The 19,413-nt window shown below is 38.9% G+C and overlaps 1 protein-coding gene across 1 annotated transcript in view; it reads left to right on the top strand.

The window, feature by feature from the left end:
- LOC115024859 (protocadherin-15-like) overlaps positions 1-19,413 on the top strand; it is a 111,682-nt gene that overhangs the window by 50,409 nt on the left and 41,860 nt on the right. The window contains exons 14-19 of the mRNA XM_029456720.1: positions 4,040-4,159; positions 4,317-4,502; positions 5,157-5,387; positions 6,064-6,180; positions 7,266-7,406; positions 9,554-9,666. Coding sequence (XP_029312580.1) covers positions 4,040-4,159; positions 4,317-4,502; positions 5,157-5,387; positions 6,064-6,180; positions 7,266-7,406; positions 9,554-9,666 — 908 coding nt within the window. The remainder of the gene's footprint in view (positions 1-4,039; positions 4,160-4,316; positions 4,503-5,156; positions 5,388-6,063; positions 6,181-7,265; positions 7,407-9,553; positions 9,667-19,413) is intronic.

Raw genomic sequence — 19,413 nt, 5'->3', positions numbered from 1 at the left:
TGTGCAAGGCACGGCTCTGGGCGTCATTCCAAACCAGGTCCCCCTACCTGTAGGTATTAAACAGATTTCTGGAAGAATGAATGGACCTGACCTTGGTGTGCTGATGCTGGTGCGGTAGAGAGCAATAGAAAGAGGTGAAGAAGTGAGATACGCATGGGTGGCAGAGAGAAATGGTGGAAATACACTGGGGAGAGGTAATGGGGGTGAGAGAGAGAGGGGAGTGAGGCTGCATTCTTAATCTGACTTTCATGAGTTTAGGACATTGTTTCTTTTTTAAAGAGATGAAAAATAGATTATAAAATGGAAAGACTGGGTGAATGCAGAAAGATGTCAAATGACCATCAAAGATGCATCCATTATTATAGTAGGTCAAAAATAATCAAGAAAGGTGAGCACTTCATTTGCATGATATAGTGGCCGACAAAATAGAAGCAAAAACTCCTGAAGTGATTTTAATTATGTTCTGTAATGTTGACAATGTCGAACCTGGAGAAACAGTGGACGAGGCTGCATCACAGCCTATATCGATCTCTCTTCATACTGTTTATTCTCTTTATACTCATAGTGGCAAACCATGTTTTCATTTACCACCGATAAATGTTTTATGTTAACGTATCAACATTTACAGTGGAAGGCTCTTTATTTTATTCCAATACTTTTGCCCTGTGACAAAATAAATTGATGAAATTATTTCTTAAAAGTTTATCAATCTTTTGGTAATCATTAATAAATACTTTATATAGTATGTAAAATGGTGTATTACTAATAAATGTATTGTATAATTAGAGTCTGTGTGTATATATATATATATATATATATATATATATATATATATAATTGGTAAACATTATTAATTATCATTTCATTATTTCAGTAACATTTCTATAAATTAAAGGTCAATTAATGATCAATTCACCATTTTTTAATGATGCTCATTATAAAGTGTTACCGAGACTTGCAACTTCTCAACAATAGTAACTAAACTGATCACTTTAACCAAAGAGTAAAAAAACATGCAACAATTTGTGGAGAGCCTGAAAAATAAATGCAATTTTGTGTAGCAGAAATATATATTTTTGCATTACCATCATGTTTATCTTCACGCAAACGCTCAGATTTATCTTGACACCCCTTTTCAGGTTCAAATACAAATACAGGTAGGGTTCATGTGTGTCATTTGTACGTGTATAGATGTGTTCCTCTTGCAGAAACGTGACACTACACCAAACTGTTGACATGAAGTACAGCAAAAATATTTCCTGATGGGGAACAGAGTTGAAAAGAAGAAATAACAGAAGCAATAAAACACACACACACACACACACACACACACACACACACACACACACACACACAAAAGAGTGAGTGATGGCTTGTCTGTACGCTTACTGAGAGTAGACTCCCACACTGTTATAATACCCGGCTCTATGCTGTATTGGTACAGCAAAGGAAATGTGCTCCGAGACAGATTTGAAAAAAATTCAGTAATTTAGTTTCAGTTGCATGTGCTTCTATCGCTTTATCCAGGAATGAAATTAGAGGTGGAGGTGAGAAAGTGATAAAAAAAGAGAATCTAATAAAAAAAAAAAAGGAGGAAATTGGAAGAGAAGAGATATGAGCACCTGAACACGAGAGGCAGAGCTTAAGATAGTAGCGATAGAGTGTAGGCTTTAAACTGCTTTTTTTTGTCAGGGTGTGTGTAGAAAAACAGCAGATGTAAGGCAGCTGAGACATTAATTCTATTGTGCCTCAATGTAATTATACTATGAGAACTGTGAGTAAGACAGTAAGGGAGGGACACAAGAGACACAAGAGAAAGAGAGATTAGACAAGGAAGGATAGAGAGGAAGTCACACTCGTGCACAGCACCCAACTCCAGGAACTGCAGAAATCAATATGTTTGACATCAAGGCGATCGAGCTAGCACAATATTTTTAAAAGATTTGATCTGGTGTCTAAAATGCAATGCTATGACAACTTTACTAGTGACAGTTTGAAGGAAGGTTTTTATGGACAATAATGTTTCCCTGTCAGATATCAAATATCTGCCCTTTTCATAATTTACATAGGCAGGAAAAGAAATTGCTTTCCATTTATCTTTATTCCAGTTTTCTCTCAACCAGTTCAGTTGGCTGACATCACAGGGATAAATCTTTCATGTCAAAACTTCAGGAAAGTGATTTGTGAGAATGACACATGGCAATGGCTGTGTTAGATTTGGGTGTCCTTTTACGCTATTTTTGCCTTTTTTGAAATATGCGTGAAAGCACATGTGACAAACAGGCACGGAGCCTGAATACTCTAAATACTTTATTCACTTTCTTGCTTGGAGTTTGTTGAGAAGCTTGATACCACTGTTGTTATGTCACAGTGAAGTATAAGGCTTCAGCCAGCTGCCGGTTAGCTTAGCTTAGCATAAGGAGCAGGTAAACAGCTAGCCTGGCTCTGTCCATATGATGAAACTTAAGTCATCCGAAATTGGGGAAACGAGTAAAACTGGGTCACTGCAACAGCGAGAAGTGGCACCGTACAGCCAGTAAAATGGAATTTAAATCTGGATTGAGTACTGCGGGTTAGATGAACATATTAAACTGACAATTTTTACACTGCTTCTAAAGTTACTATTTATACACTTTAGACCAGAGGGAAATATCTTGACAGATATTGGACGGATCACCATGACATTTTTGAACAAACATTCACAATCCCCATTAGGATGATTCCTAAAAACTTTGGAGATATCTTAACTTTTAACTTCTAGCGCCATCAACAGGTCACTTTAAACGTTTTACTTACTTTGATTAATTATCAAATTCCTGCAAAACTTATTCCCTTCAGCGTCAACTGTACCTTTTAATGCTAATTGGCGGATGTTAGAATGCTAACATGCTAACATGCTAAACTAAGTTGGTTAGTGTGGTAAACATAATACCTGCTAGGAATGAGCATGTTAGCATACTGCTGCTCGAAGCACCGCTGTGTTGTCATTGCAATATCTTGAGTCAGAAGATAATTTATCGTCCTGATTTCTGCTGACAAAGTGTTTTTAACATTGATTCAACTTTAAATTAATCCTCGCCCTGACCAATTTTGTTATGCTAAGTTCTGACTGCTCAAGCTCTGACTGATAACATTAAACCCACAGTTTTCTTACTATAGCCATAAGAACAGGTTTGAAGCAATTATTTTCAACACTTATATTTTTCTTTTGGGGACTTTTAGAGTCAGAAAGCAACGTAAGCAGTCCTCAGCGCCGCACAAGCCGTGTTAATATTTTCTCTGTTCTGCTCTCCTCTGCTCGGGTCTCATCTATTTTAATACCGTCAGAATGCTGATTGTACAGGATGAACACTCAGATAGAGTGAAAGGAACACCGGCTAGCAATTTGTCACCCCCTCAACACCTTATTTTATTAGTTGAAAGAGATGATGTGGAGACGGAGTCAGAGTTTATACTGTTCAGATGAAAAGAAGTGCAACAAAGGGAAGAAGTGCTACTTTTTTTTCCCCACCCAAGTGAAAATTGAAACCCACTGTCTCATTAAGTCTGTAACATTTGCTACTACTTTTATACTTGTGGAGAATAAGTTTAATTGCTCTGGACAAGTTGCAATAAGGGGAAAAAAGGAAAGACTGATAGCTGACACCAGGGAAGATGTGAGACGGAGAGAGAGAGAGAGAGAGAGAGTTATTTCCCAGTGTCCCTCCCTCTCACACAGACACTCATATTCACTCACCCACTTGCAAATATGTTTCTCTTTAATCCAGAAGAGAAGCTTTGTAAATGTTAACAAGATTGAGAGAGGTTAAGTGTTTTACCTTTACATTCACAGACATACGCACACTTCATTTAGCATCATTTAACACACATCTAGCTCGCGAGGAAGTTCCTTTTTAATTAAAAGAATGATTTGCTTCAAAGGCAGATGAATTGCGTGCATTTCCAAATGGATGGTTTAAACCTTCAGTCCTCCTTTCTTATTGCTTGAGTCATTTCTGTGTGTGTGTGTGTGTGTGTGTGTGTGTGTGTGTGTATTCAGGCGACAGACCCAGATCTGGGGGCGAGCGGTCAAGTCCATTATCGGCTCGTCAACCACCAGAAGCTGTTTTCCATCAATTCCACTGGAGCGATCCGAACTACGATGCCCCTGGACAGAGAGGTCAGCGCAACGTTTAGATTTTACCTGACGTGTCATAGTTATTGATTGCAATACAACAACAAAGAAAGCGGTAAACAATGGCTAAAATGACAGCTACAAAATATTTTTTTGTAGCTGTAGTCTTGATGTCTGACCGCGATTCTCCGTCATCTTCAAGGTGAAAAGTCACTACTTTCTGATCGTTGAAGCGTGGGATGGCGCAGTGGACCCTCGGCGATCCAGATTAACACTGTCCGTCACCGTGCTGGATGTAGACGACAACAGACCCATATTCACCCAACAAACTTACAATGTCAGCCTACCAGAGAACAGCCCCAAAGATACAGTCATATTACAGTTAAAGGTGAGTGATGCAAGACTTTCAGTAGTTGATTGCAAAGTGTTATATGCATGATGTTAATATCTTATAAATGGTGGTTCTAGTGTGCAAATTAGCCCTTTTTTGCAACCAATAAATCGTCCGAGGCCAATGTGTTAACCGCTTTTAGCTTCATAATAATGAAATGTATTGCATTAATGCCAAAAAATGTTTTTAACAAAACTACATGACATAATTTGTCCACCAGCAAGCTTGTTTCCAAGTGCAAAGTGACCATCATTCGTAGTGAGTGGGACATCATTCTTTAAATCCTTCAGTTACTGAGTGCAGTCAATAGCACTTATGGGCATAGTCACACTTGTTTACCTACTTTACATCTTCTTTATAATGACCATTTTGGTTTCTGTTTACATTCTATCCAGCACTAGACTTAAAGACACACTGAGTTTACAGGAATATATACAAATAAAGCTTCTCCCTCTTTAATAATAAAAGTCACTTCCACAGATGTATCAAACGTACTAGTCCAATAAATAATAAACATCTAATAAAAACTAATAAATATACCACAGTCTGTTACAGTAGATCCGTGTCCTTCTCACAAATATAAAGAATTAATTCTTGCCAGAAATTCTCAAGGTGAAAGATGATATTACTTTATTTTCTCTTTCTCTGTAGGCAATAGACGCTGACCTCGGCTCCAACCTCACATATAAAATCAGAACTGAAGGCTCGGATCAGGAGATCGGTCGGATTTTCCACATCGACCCGGTGACAGGAGAGCTGTCTGTTCGCAAAGTTCTGGACTACGAGACTGTTTCAGAACCCACATACACGTTCACAGTAGAGGCCACAGACACAGAGGGAACCATGCGTCCTGGACTTGCCTCAGTTACTGTCAGAATCATGGTGAGTGTGTGTGTGGGTGTGTTTATGCTTACATTCCTGGCCAGTGTTTTTTGCATACATCAGCACATTTACAGTTGCGCAAAAGCTATAGTACATTAATCTCTTGTTGGAAAAGGTCTGAAATCCCAAACTTTATAGTTATATATATATATATATATATATATATATATATATATATATATAGCTATGGCAATAAGCAATATAGCTGCCAATGTATTTCCCTTTCACTCTTTCATCTTTGTTTACTTATGTTTGCTTGAACTGTGGAAGTTTCACAAGCCATAAGACCACATTTTGCCTGAGGGAAGATCACAAAAGCACTTTTTCTGTGGTATCCTCACATTCAAACCTCCTGCTGCTTTCTAGTGCAGCGCAAACCTTCTGTGAGTTAAAAGAAGAAAAGTTTTCCGCCCTGCCAGTGTCCCATTTATTCTACTCACAGATACATTTTCCAAATCCAAGCTACGATAAAACGAAGCTTTAAACCTATGTTAACATTAACATTAGGTTGTACATTCAAGGGTTTTGTTACCTGGATTAGATGTCGTTACTGTAAGTCAGTTTGCACATCATTAGTATTAAAAGCATAAAAACATTACTGGAAAGCAGAACAGCTCGGTGTACTGTATGTTTACAATCGTGAAGCCATAGTCTGTGTGTGTTCATCTCTCTCCAGGACATGAATGACTTTTCTCCGGTCTTCAGTCAGTCAGTGTACCGAGGCCTGGTCGCCCCTAATGCTGTCAAGGGAACCATCGTAACCACAGTGATGGCCAATGACTCCGACCCTGCGGTGAGAATTTCAAGCTGCTGCTATTCAATCAAACTGTTTTTCACAGTCTGCTCCTCAAATTGTGTATGAGAATGATGCGAGATAATGATGCTTGTCTCCCGTGTGTGCGTGTTTTGAATGTGTTTGCACTTCTTGCTCCAGTGGAGCTGTTTTTTGACCCCAGTGTAACGCTTAGTGCTACTTTACTTGGGCTTTTAACTTTAAACCTCTTTGTAATATAGGCTGCTTTATTTTGCTTGCGCTAAAAAGAAAGTTAGCTCACTTAAGAGTCCCATTGTGAGCCATTAGATAGTTTGGTGCACTTAACTCCAGGTTTAAAAGGTTGTAAAATGTTCATAGTAGGGTCTAAGTGCAATGTATAAATATATATATATATTACACTTTGTTTTCAATGCAGTGTCTAGAGACTGTTGTAACATGATGCTGACACTGTCACACGGAGTCTTTGAATGATGTTGTGGTAAAAAAAAGTATTTTTGAAATATGACCCTGGAAGCCTTTCTGTTTACCTTGGATACGTGGTGTTGATGCGACATGAGACCCTGGTCTGGTAACCGCTTAGTCATTGTTATCAGATTCAGAGCCTTAATCAAGATAAAGCAATCAAAGTCATCATGACTAAGATGCTGAGAAAAAGGGGAGAATAAGCAAACAGTTGATTTTAATGGCAGCATGTGACTAGTCCAGGTTGTCCCTCAGACAATCAAACACACTGTTAAAACGTTTGATAATAGATTAGATAGATGCAATACTGTATTGTATAAAATAATGGAATTATTTTTGAGTCAAATTAGTAATGAGCGGTGAATTCCTGATCATTACAGCGCCACAACGTGGTGCTCATAGGTCCCAAGTGGTGATGTGTTTCATAAATGCTTCATATGACAGAGACACAGTGTGACATTTAGGCTCAAAGTAATTGCTTTGGAGATGAAATACTCAAAACATTCATCACCACACTTTGCTTGGATGTGATGCTACATTGCAAACAGTCTGTAAGAGTGGCAGTATTCCAGGAAGCATGCATGATGTATTTCATCCTGATGCCACATTCATCATCCTAAGTGTACTTGTTCTCTTCACAGGGTACCCCGGCAGGTGTAGTGCGCTATAAAGTGAACCAGGAGGCTTATCCATACTCTGCCAGTATATTTGATGTAGAGGAACGGACGGGACATGTGGTAACAAGAGTCAACCTCAACGAGGAGCCCAACCTCAAGTTCAGTGTAAGTTTGCACACACACACACAATTTAACTTACAGTTCAACAGTAATCCATAATGTACACTGTGGTCAGGACACCCACTAGGGGTCACATGATTAACGTCATAGCATGTGGGAAGATTTCCTGGAGAATAAATAAGAATAAAACTAATTATTTGACATAAAGCTGCTTATTTTTGTGACCTTTTGATCTTTTTTTTGTAGCAGCAGGGTTATAGGGATGGCAATATCAATATATTAAAATGTATTAAAAGGGAAAAAAACTATTTCATTGAATTGCAACTCAAGGCTGTAGGCTGTAAAATATGAGGAAAAATATGCGGTAAATATCCTAATAATGATATTACTTGCGATAAATATACAGATATAAGGTTCTACCATTCTGCTGCTATCAGTATGCTGATAAAATACAACAAATTGATTGTTGAGAGAATGATAGTTGCATTTTAAAGTGCAGTTTTCTGCCGATCTTTGAACTAGTTAAAAGAAATCCCTGAGTGCAGTCAAAAAGACCCCGATATATTATGCAGCCCTAGTCGTAAGTAGACATTGCTGTATATTAAAGACACACAGAAAAGATTGTTAGCCCCGGTTGTATGCATCACTCTATAAAAGGTGTTTGTGTCTCAGTTGCATTTGCTTGACTGGACACGAACACCAAATGTTGTTCTTGTTTTACATTTGCATTAAAGATGTTCTAAAACATGCACATCTGTGATGGAGTGAAACGGCAGTAAAAGTATTCTCCCACAACAAAGATATTAACTTAATGTGTTGAGAGTATTAAATATAAGCATGCCGCAGTGAGTCCACTCAGCCTCACAATGTAAATACAGTATTCAGCATCACTTAATGTGATTCCCAATCAATCAGATTGATCTATTCAAACTGTAAACACTGGCACCGGGGCTGGTGTCCAATAGAGACTTACTGGAGAAGATGTATCTCATGCGTTCCTGTTTTTTAGTTAGTTGTTGAATGTTTTTGGGATTTAGTAGGTGGAGGATTGGGACAAAATCACATGAATTGAGTCATAAAATAAATTTGATCATCCCTCTAACATTTTATTTGTAGCAATTGTGTACATAAAGGTGCCTTTGTACATAATCCCTATTCACTGTACAAAGTATACTGCAATAGTTTATTAGTTTCAAAATTGCCTCTTCCCAGCTGCACTCATCAATGGGGCTTTGGGCCATTCTAATTTCATCTTTTCATTGGACTTTAATTAACACAACAAGGATTCAGCGTCCTCCGAAGATGTCACTCAGGGGACTAATACTACCTCGTTTGCTCCCAATAACTCAAAGAAAATGAATCAGTCCAACACTGTGTACAATTCTGGGATTATGAGTCGGATAAACTGAAGTATCATTCTTACAAGGACACATCTCACAGAGGAAATCTCATTGATATGGAGCAAATGTCTACCTACTTTCCTTGCCTCACATTATAATTGCACCACTGCTTTAGCCATTTTCCCAAAAACATTTTAGGAGCAGCTTGGCATACATAAGCAAGTGTCCATAGCTAGGTTTGTAAAAAGCAACCGACGTCTTCAGTGCAGTTGAAATGAAGTCATTGTGCTACTGAGAAATGTTCCAACGCGGTTTCTCGCAGTTAAGTGTGTATGAATGTAATGAAGGGCAATGCGGTATCAGTAACTACTTCCTGGCTAAATAAGATGGAGGAAAGAACATATTTCAACGTCTTGATATTTAAGTTTGGCCCTCATTATGAATCCTCTGGGTCCAGTTAACAGTAGTTACTCCCTAAATAAATGAAGAAGAAAGGCTAAGCAGGAGGAAAGAAGCACACCAGTGGGATGCACTCTCATCCTGTTCCCTAATTCCCTTGCAAATGTTGTGCTTTTAGAATGCGGGCAACAAAAAATATGTAGTTTGGTTTATTATCAGCATGTCATGCATTAGCTGCATCAATTTATCCAGATGCCTCCGCCGTCAGCAGACTGTGAAATGGTGCGAACTGATGTTAGGCAGCATAAACCAAAAGCAACACTAGACTGTCATATTGTATGTGGGTATCTAATGAACTGTGTGTGTGTGTGTGTGTGTGTGTGTGTGTATGTGTGTGTGTGTGTGTGTGTGTGTGTGTGTGTGTGTGTGTGTGTGTGTGTGTGTGTTTGACAGCTGGTGGTGGTGGCCTGTGATGATGGTGAGCCAGTAAAGGAGAACACAACTCTAGTAGAGATCACAGTCCTGCAGCCCTCCGTCATTCCCGTGTTCACTCAGGAAGAATACAGGTACGCACACACACACACACACACACACACACACACACAATTCATGCTATTTAAAAAAAAAGTTATAACCCTTAGAATTTCAGTTTGGGTTGATGTGGCAACACCTGCTGCTACTGGTGATAACATTAAGAACATCATAGTAATACAAGTACCAGAGGGTTGTTTGAAATGTCATATTTGTGGATCCTCGGGGGGGCAGGAAATGCAGTTTGTACGCGTACTCCGTCAGAAATTCAACAGAAGAGTATGTGCAACTTGTGTATCTTAACTTTTAATGTCTTCTTCATGCATTGCTATAACTATACTTGTACCGTCACAAATGTGTTTACTCTTCAAAATGCTCAAAGTCTTCCGTCTTCTGAATGTTTGTCCAGTACGTGCGTGTCGAGTTCCCTGCGAATCCCTTGCGTATGTGCATGACATTTGAATCCAGTGCAAGAATGTCGAACTCTGCCACTGACAATCTACTAACTAATAATGAAAATACATTTAATATCTACGGGAAATTATAAAAATCTGATTTTTATGATGAAAACTTTAAGAATTATTACTTTAATGCAGAATTGTTCCCCGCTCTGCTCGTGAGAGAGATGCTCACTGTTCACATAATGAATGTTTAATTGCCAAATTTGCATTTTATTTATTTAAACATTCTTTTAAACCATCATTGATCTCATTTAGATATAGAGCGTCTACTTGCATATTTGGTATTCATGCAGCCATGTAAGGAAGAATAAGTAGATACTTGTTGCTGGTTGATGAAGCCTACTAAATGCAAAGGTTCTGGAATGGCTTTTCTGATACAAAAGGAAGACAAGTCTGGCTATCTGAACGTTAAGGAAGCTGTACATTTCCAATAAAAGTCAGAGCTGAGTTTGCACGCTCCGTCAGACTTTATACTCGCTTTTCTAAATGTGAGAATGCAGCCATTTAGTTGCTGCAGGAGTTCAGTTGTGGCAGAACTACGGAGGGAAGGACATTTATCTCAATTTCACACACTCAGCCAAAAGAAAAAGAAAAATGCACCAGAGATTTTCGATGGCACTCAGTTGCTCCCCTGACTAAGACATAGGATTTGTTTTTCATCTTGCAAAGTAATGGATGACATTAATATAGTTGTAATTAAAATATGGAGAAGAAGATGCAGAGAACAGAATCTATTATTAATTATTAACTTTTCTCAAATGGATTAAAGCAAAGAGCACTTAACACATTTATAGGGACACAACCATGCAAAATCTCTTTTCTTGAGATCACTCTACAAACACATACACACACACACACACACACACACACACACACACGCACACACGCACAGTGTAAAACAAAAGGTGCTGACCAGCATGATGTTTTCTTGTCTAATCCAGTTTTGATTTAAACTCTTAATGATGTGCTTTAGTGTAAGGAGATTCCAGAAAAGAATAACAATTAGTTTGGCAAGTTTGTTTTAATAATAGAAATCTCACAATTCCAGTCAAAACAAAATATGTACAGTAGCATCAACTTTAAGGGGCAACAGCACAATTTCCACCACCTGCTGGAAATTCATTGCAAGATGCAGACACTCGATATAAAAGTCATTAAAAGGCACACTGGGCGGTCACTTCCTCTGTGTTCACCATTGGTCTTGGTTGGTGGCCTGGATAATACATGTCATTTTTTTTTTTTTGTTCCTTTGCGTGCTTTGGCAACCATGCCCCCCCCCCCCCCCCCGCTGTTTACAAAACACGAACACATTAAAGGCTCGACGCTGAACATTTGTCAAAGAGAAATAGTATCTAATATGGTTTTCTTTCACATCCAAAACAAAGCAAAAACAAAGAGTTTTCCTTCATTGTCTAGCTGCGTAAATATCCATCCGCAGCAGCAGCTGTAAAACAACAATAAATGTGAAGGATTGCTATCGTATTTTTGTAAAGACAACACACACACGTACGACACATTTTCATTCAGTCTGTGCCAATAAACCCAGATGTCACGCACCGCAAACCAACCAACATTAATAAATGATACTCATACCTCTTGTGCAGACACACTCTGCCTCTCAAGTCATCATTATAACTCCAGTTCAGGTTGGTGCTGCTGCTTTTATGAGGTCATGGGGGTCGCCTCAGGTTTCTCCTCCTCTGTGATTGGCTGGGTAGACAGAGGGCGTGCGTGAGGTCAGATGTGAAATTGTCCTATAATCTAAAGCTATTATCTCTGTTTCTCTATCTTGATCTGTCAGTCTTTGGGTATTATATCATATTTTATTAGATATATAGAGGAAAGAAAATCTTATTTACTCTTCTGCTCATTCCTCTCTGTTCTGTTTCTGCCATTCTCTATCTTGATATGGGATTTCCACATGACAGTAGCTTCTAATTTCTTGCCTTAATACATTTTCTCCCTGCCATCCTGCTTTTTATTAGCCCCCGCATACGTCTGTTTGTCCCCGACATTGACGTCGGAGCGACTGAATTGTTTTTTGTTTGCTTGTTATGTCAGGCACAATATCGCAGACATCAGACTCAGACAAACATTTCAGGAGAGGACGCTTTCAAACGTCATATTTTTCCTTAGGTTTGAAAAATGACTAATTGACTCGAGGTTTCCGCTCAAAACAAAGCGTTGCTTTTTGTGACATTTTGTCCCTTTGATAGATTTTATTTACTCGTTTGTATTTCACTTCTTCCTGTTTCTCTCTAGCACCTTCATCACACGTCAAAGCGTTCCACCGTGTTATGTGCAGAGTTTGTGTTTCAGGCGTTTACTGTGATGCAACTCACTTGCACGTTGCTGATATGTCATCTTTCATGCATCATGCGAGCTTCACCCGACGCTGATTTCATAGAAGAAATGTATCTGTAATCTGTAGTTTACATTTCAGTTGCTCTCAGCTTTCTTATTCAAACAACTAAGCACCATAAGCTCTGCACTAATGAGCTTGTTTGGGAGTAATTTCGACTTCAGTGTCAATCGAGACATATTTTCCTACTATTACTGACAACATTTCAAGATGTCAAGGTTTGTCTTTCACACAGAGCGCAGTAAAGCTCCTATCTATTTTAGGAAAAGGGTTAGAGGCAAGAGAGAGATGTCAGCCAGCCATATAATACTGCATTTATGAATATGTAACATAGCTTCTAGCTAAGTGTGTGTGTGTGTGTGTGTGTGTGTCTGTCTGTCTATGTGAGTGTGCATTTTTTAAGAATCTGTGTGTATTTGTTAATCAGCGCATCTTTGTGTTCGTGCACTGTAGATGTCCCTTTCTGTGGGTATTTGTCTTTTGTGTGTGTGTTTTGCATGTCTCCCTGGGTGCATGTGTAGCTTATATTTTACATTTTTGTGCCTGAGTTGTAGTGTTTGCGTGTGTGTGTGTGAGAGATAGTGTTTTTGTTCTTTCAATTCCATGTTGTGCTCACACAGAGTACAGTGTAGCAGCTTTGAATTAATTATCCCGGCTTTATTGAATAAAAGCGAACCATTGTACCAATGTGGTTTTAGGAGCTTACTAATGCTGCTTAATGATTTTGTGTGGTTTCAACAGACGGGCCTCTAGCCATGGGCAAGGCTGAATTAGTATTAATAATTCCTATAATGAAAAAGACTGAAGGAAACAAATAAAATGTATTTTTAAATCCAAAATGAGTTTTTAAACACGCTAACCCTAACTTTGAAGCATTTTGTATGTGCCATTATATATACATATATATATATATATATATATATATTTATATATACATATATATATATATATATATATATATATATATATATATATATATATATATATATATATATATAGAGCATGTTAGTATAAAGTAACTATGTGCTCATTTTGAAGTTCTCTGACTCGATGGAAATATTAAAACACTACATTTCAAATAAAAGTCCCTTTTTCCACATATTCACAATTGCATTGCATTTAGTTTAATCTTCACAATAAAATCTCGTCATGTCTAATCTCAGTGTATCGGAGATAAAAGGTAGCAAACTGACATTTTCACAGAGGAAAACATGGAGCCATGAGAAGTGAACTTGTACTCGCTGCTCAGGCCTCAATATTCAACTGCATTAACATGTGTTGATGTAACCCCCCACCGACCCATACTTACTCCTGACGGCCAGACCACCCAAATAATCTCCTGAGAGGTTGTCAAATCAAGCTCGTGGCATTTTTAAAGTCAAGTCAAATTATTTATATAGCACATTAAAAAGCAACCCCGAAGTCGTCCTAAAGTGCTCTCCAGTCGAGGCAAATAAAATAGGAAGTTAAGAGAAATAGAATTAAAAGCCGATGAAAAAGCAGTAAGAGGACGTTAGAAATAAGTTAAGAGGGGACTTGAGTAAAGCTATAAGGCAGCTTCACTCAGACTGAACTAAAAACCAGCAGAAAAAAAGTGCGTCTTTTACATTTAATGTTAAATTGTCAATGGTGGAACAGGACTAAATGTGGGACGGGAGGCGTTTTATGAGTGAGGGACTGGGAAGAGTTGTTGTGAGGACGACCTGAGTGACCTGCGGGCAGAATATGGAGTCAGCGGGTTAGCTATGTATTCTGGAGATAATCCATTTAAGGCTTTAAAAACAAATAGCGGGATTTAAAAATCAATTCTCTATTTTCGCGAGTAAACAATGAAGTTGAGCCAGAACAAGAGCGATGTGCTGTGTTCTCTTTGTTCCCGTTAGAAGTCTATCAGCTGCATTTTGAAGGGCTGAATACATGTTTACTGTAATCTGTACGAGAGTGAAATCTTAAAGGCGTTTGTATATATTGTTTAACCGTATTACACGAGTAACTTAGCTCACTCTGACTCCAGCAAACTGCGCTTCAAGTGTGTTCACATTGGTCGAGCAGTGTTTTACTTGTAGCCCCTGTGTTCTACCCTCAGGGATATGTATAAAAGCATTTACATTTTCTTACACTGTACATCGAATAACAACAGCTAAATGCCAACACTTCAACCTTCTGTAGTTAAATCCAAAGAGCTGCAGCACAGGGACAAAACAAAGTTGTCCAAATGTATTCTTACAGACTGCACACAGCGAGAAGTGTGCCAATACATTATGCAGTCTTTTAACTTGCATATCATAGTAGGCCGTTTTTAAATGAATTTTTATCTTCCTATTTAATAATAAAAGAAGCTGTATCGCATACTAATTAGAACAATGTATGCACTATTGGTTGTATTGTTGTTTTAGAGTTATTTCAAATAGATTTTCTTCACACGTGTGTTGCGTTAAAGTTGAACACGCTGAGAAACAGACACAGATCAGATCAGGCACCGCTGCTCAGTGCATTTTCACTCATCTACTAAAACAGTTAACAAACAAAAAGTGTGTTAAGTCATTGTAGAGTGTGTGTGGAGCAGAGTTTCTCTCCCTCTCTCTCTCTCTCTCTCTCTGTTTCTCTCACTGTAGGAGCATCCCTTGCACCTGCAGAATTAGTATGCAGTCAGTATCACATACACACGGATAGTTATCAGCACCCAGTGGCAATTATCAGCACGAGGTTAAGTGAACAGAAAGAAAATATTGCCTTTTCAAAGATTATTGAAATCTACAAACCCCTCCCTTCACCTCCCTAGCTTGTGCATGTACGTGTGTCTGCTCTGTGTGTGTGTGTGTGTGTGTGTGTGTGTTTTTGCATGAACGATTGTGTATCTGTTTATGTAGGCGTCTGTCCCCACGCTGTCAAAATGCCTCACAGCCTGTTACTTTGTTAATGAATCTAATTAGTGAGTGGTGAGAGTGCCAAAACACTTCTAAACATCAAAGCTTTGTTTTTAATCAAGAAATTGTGCGATCAAAAAAATATGGCAATATGTTTATTTGTCTTGCGTCATTACAAAGATGGAGATGAAACATTGCACCATGATATCAGGTGCTCTGCTCTGATACGGTACACGCTCTGTTGGAGAATCACAGGCAGGAGGTTACAGGTTGTTGTTGTTTTATCACCGTCAGCCAGCTGGACAAGACTATCAAATGTCAATTTTCCCTGTTGAAAGACAACATTCTCCATTTGTCTGCCATGAAAGTAACTGAAATAACAAGAACATTAGTTTTTAAGTCGGCTTTGATAAGAAGACTTTAATCTTTAACGTTGCACTCGGAAGCGACAGAGTAGTTGCGTCTGCCTCTCCTAGGCAACGCTTCTTTCACAGAATGCACACAGCTGTTCACTACAGTATCCAGAGCTGTTTATTGCTTTGCTTTATAGACCTCATGATTTTATTTTCATTTTCTGATTGGTGCTAAGCATTTGAAGTCACACACATTTAGTCAGGCAATTTCTGACACACCAATAAATCTAACGTTTCTTAATTTCTTTTATTATTTGTACTATACTTTATGTTATTTATATTAATTAACGTAAACAGTAAAACTATTGGAGGTTAGCGGGACACTTCCTTTTACACACTTTGAATACATAAATGTTATTTTGGTTAATTGTTTTCAAAGGTAACGATCAAGACTCTCAATATTCAAAATTGGAAAAAAATGACTCGAATTCAGTCTTTAAATGTCCCGGCCTGAGAATTGTTTTAGGGACTTGTAGAGAGCTTTAGCAAGTTCAGGAGCTCAGTGAGCCTGTAAAGTCCTCTGAGAGACTGAATGTGATTGGGGGCAAACTTGATTTGCGTTTATGAAAGACGATCAGTTAAAGGAATCTAAACTTCTCTCATATAGAATGTGCAGGATGGGGTCTAAGCTGCTTAGCAATTCATTTAATTAAAAAGTATATGTAAGTGATTCTCCTTTGGACTTAAAATATGTTCGTCCTCTTTTCATCTCTTTCATTTTTTACTTCCTTCCTGTCTTGGTGTCTGTTTATAAAGTCAACATCTATCCGCTGTAAAGTATCTTCTATCAAATTAACCGTCTTCTCTGCCAAAATGAATAAAGTCCCCGAGGCCCTTAAACACTTAAACTATGAGATGAACGCGTCCTCCCTCAACGTCAAAACAAGCACGTCCGATGTGTGGCTCTATAAATCCCGTATATGTCGAACCAATTCAATTGAAGGTTACCTTGTTTTGTTTGATGCACACAAACAGGCAAGTGCGCAGAGAGCGCTCCTGGCAATGTTACGACTGTGACAAACAAATGGCAAACAACCATGGCGTTGTTATTTATAAGATTGCTTGCAGCTGGGAGAGGGAGAGAGGGAGAGAGGGAGAGAGAGAGAGAGAGAGAGTGAAGTGAGATGAGAGAGGGAGGGAGATGGAGAGAGCGAGAGAGAGGAGAGGACGAGAGAGAGAGAGAGAGAGAGAGAGGAGAGAGATAGAGAGGAGAGAGAGAGAGAGAGAGAGAGAGGAGGAGAGAGGAAGAGAGAGGAAGAGAGAGAGAGAGAGAGGTAATGTGGGAGAACTGGAAAGCAGAAGACGGATAGAGAAAGATGTTGGGGGGAGGAATTAGTGAGAGAAGCAATTCAAAGGTGTGGAGTGTGAGTTTCAGATGGAGAAAGTAAAAAAAGAGAGGAAGAAAGGAAAAGCTGAGGAGGGGAGGGGGACACGGGAGAAACTACAATAAAAAGTTTGAAGGGGGAAAGAAAAACAAGTGAAGTTGATATGAGACATGCGCACACAGACGGATCAACATGCAGGCAGTAAAGTCTTTAACGTGGCAGATGAGCTGACAGGCTGACATATTGAAATAAAGAACTGCAGGTAGCGAGAAGCAGGTAAAGACTGCAATGGAGAAGCGATGAGACACAGATGGACTAGAACAGGGGTCGGCAACCTTTACCACTCAAAGAGCCATTTGGACCCGTTTCCCACAGTAAAGAAAACACTGGGAGCCACAAAACCCTTTTGACATTTAAAATGAAATAACACTGCATATAACGTTTTTTTTGCCTTTATGCTATGTATAAACAAACTATAATGTGTTGCATTTATGAAATCAATGAACGACTGCAGAGAAAACAAAATTACATTTCTGCATGCAACAAAACATTTTGAGCTCCGAAAAAAAGACGTTGACGTTGGGTTGAAGGTTACTTTCAAGTAAAATACTCAATGTCTATTTGAGTCCTTCTTGTATTTATGAAAAAAAAAACGCTGAACTTAAATTATCCACAGTCAGCAAACCAAAAATGCCGTCCTCTCTCTGTGTGCCGTCATCCTTTTACTGGCGCGTGCAGTCAGCTGTCAACCTGAAAAATAAAAGGACTATTTCACTGAACAATGAAAAAATATGAATATGTGCAAAATAATAGGCAATTAAAATATTTATCATACTTGGTTAATGTGATTTCTGCTCCTGAACCTCAGCGCACAGCGTCTGCACATCAGGGCTGTATGCCGTCACCTGACGTGACGCATAGTAACAGCGTAACAGCGACATAACATTTTTTAACACGTTTTATTTAGATGTTACAAGATCACCATAATCTTCAAATTGAGAATTACATTTTAAAAAAGAACAAACTAAAATAAAATACATTTTAATTAAATACTCATTAATTATTTTCAAAAGCCACAGGGAGCCGCATCAGAGGGATGAAAGAGCCGCATGCGGCTCCGGAGCCGCGGGTTGCCGACCCCTGGACTAGAAGATACGCAGACAGGCAGACTGACGCTCTTAATATTCCACTAGCTTGAGAGACAAACAGGCTTAGTCAGAAGTCAACCAGGTAGACGGACATCTTCTCATTCACATACTGCAGATGTATTGAGACCAATTGATTGACTGGTTCACAGCACTTATTTAAAAAGAGAATTTGTCACTTTGGCTGCATTAGAGAATATTCGGTGAAAACAGATCGGTGATGCCGTTTTGAGGCGCTTTGTCGTGCAGTTAACACACTTAGTCTCAACTCAACTACTTGGCTTTGCTCCTGGTGTTCTTCACAAATGCTTTGGCAGAAGGAAATAACAGGAGTAAAAAGCGGAGCAGCTTTAAAAACACTGAATCCGTCGGAAGCGTTCTGCAACCGCTGCTGACAACATTATCTTCACCTTACCTTACCCGCGTCTTCCTCCGCTCCGTGTCTGTGTGTTGGAAGACGAGCGAGAGCAGAGGAATCATCGGTCGATATTATTGATCGGGTGAAGTTTTAACAGTGGCTCTCACGCTATAAGCAATATAAGGGAAACACTGCACACGCATGACCTTTCCATGTTTAACCCACTTGACTCGTCTTTATACAACACAGGAAATGGTATTAAAAAGTTAATATAAGCCTATATAAGCATAAACAAACAATAAACACCATTTAAAAAAGAAAACATGGCGGGTATTTGACATGGATGATGCCTGACAGATGGAAACAGACTGCTTAAGGCAGCTCACAAACTAATTGAGGTATAAATACCACCTATAGCACAGGTAACTATAGGAACTAATGTTAAACGCAGCAGGTGGACAGCTCTCTCTGTCAGATCAATCCGCTGTCTTGCATGCTTGTGAAAAAATAATAAACCAACTGTATCAATGTTTTTAAGCCTGGACAATAGGAGTTGTGGGCAGAATGAATGCAACCCTTTCTGCTGTTTTGCGTGACTCTAAAAAGATGCCGGAGGGTTGGTGCAGTCAGACAGATCCAGCCTCATCTCACTGCTCTCTTTAACAACTGTAGAGACTCAATGGCTCGTGAGTCTTTCTTCCTTCTTCTCAGCTTCAGCCATTTAGCAATTGATTACATAACGATCAATTTAAAGGAAAGACAATGAGGATGGCCAAAGGACTGGAGCAGGCAGATTCAATGTCAATGTTGTGTCTCTTTCAATGAGAATCCCTATTTTTAGCATGGTTGTC

Source organism: Cottoperca gobio, chromosome 19, assembly GCF_900634415.1.
Source record: "Cottoperca gobio chromosome 19, fCotGob3.1, whole genome shotgun sequence".
Taxonomy (NCBI): Eukaryota; Metazoa; Chordata; class Actinopteri; order Perciformes; family Bovichtidae; genus Cottoperca; species Cottoperca gobio.
Note: the sequence above shows the minus strand (reverse complement) of the source record. Positions and strands in the feature narration are given on the sequence as shown.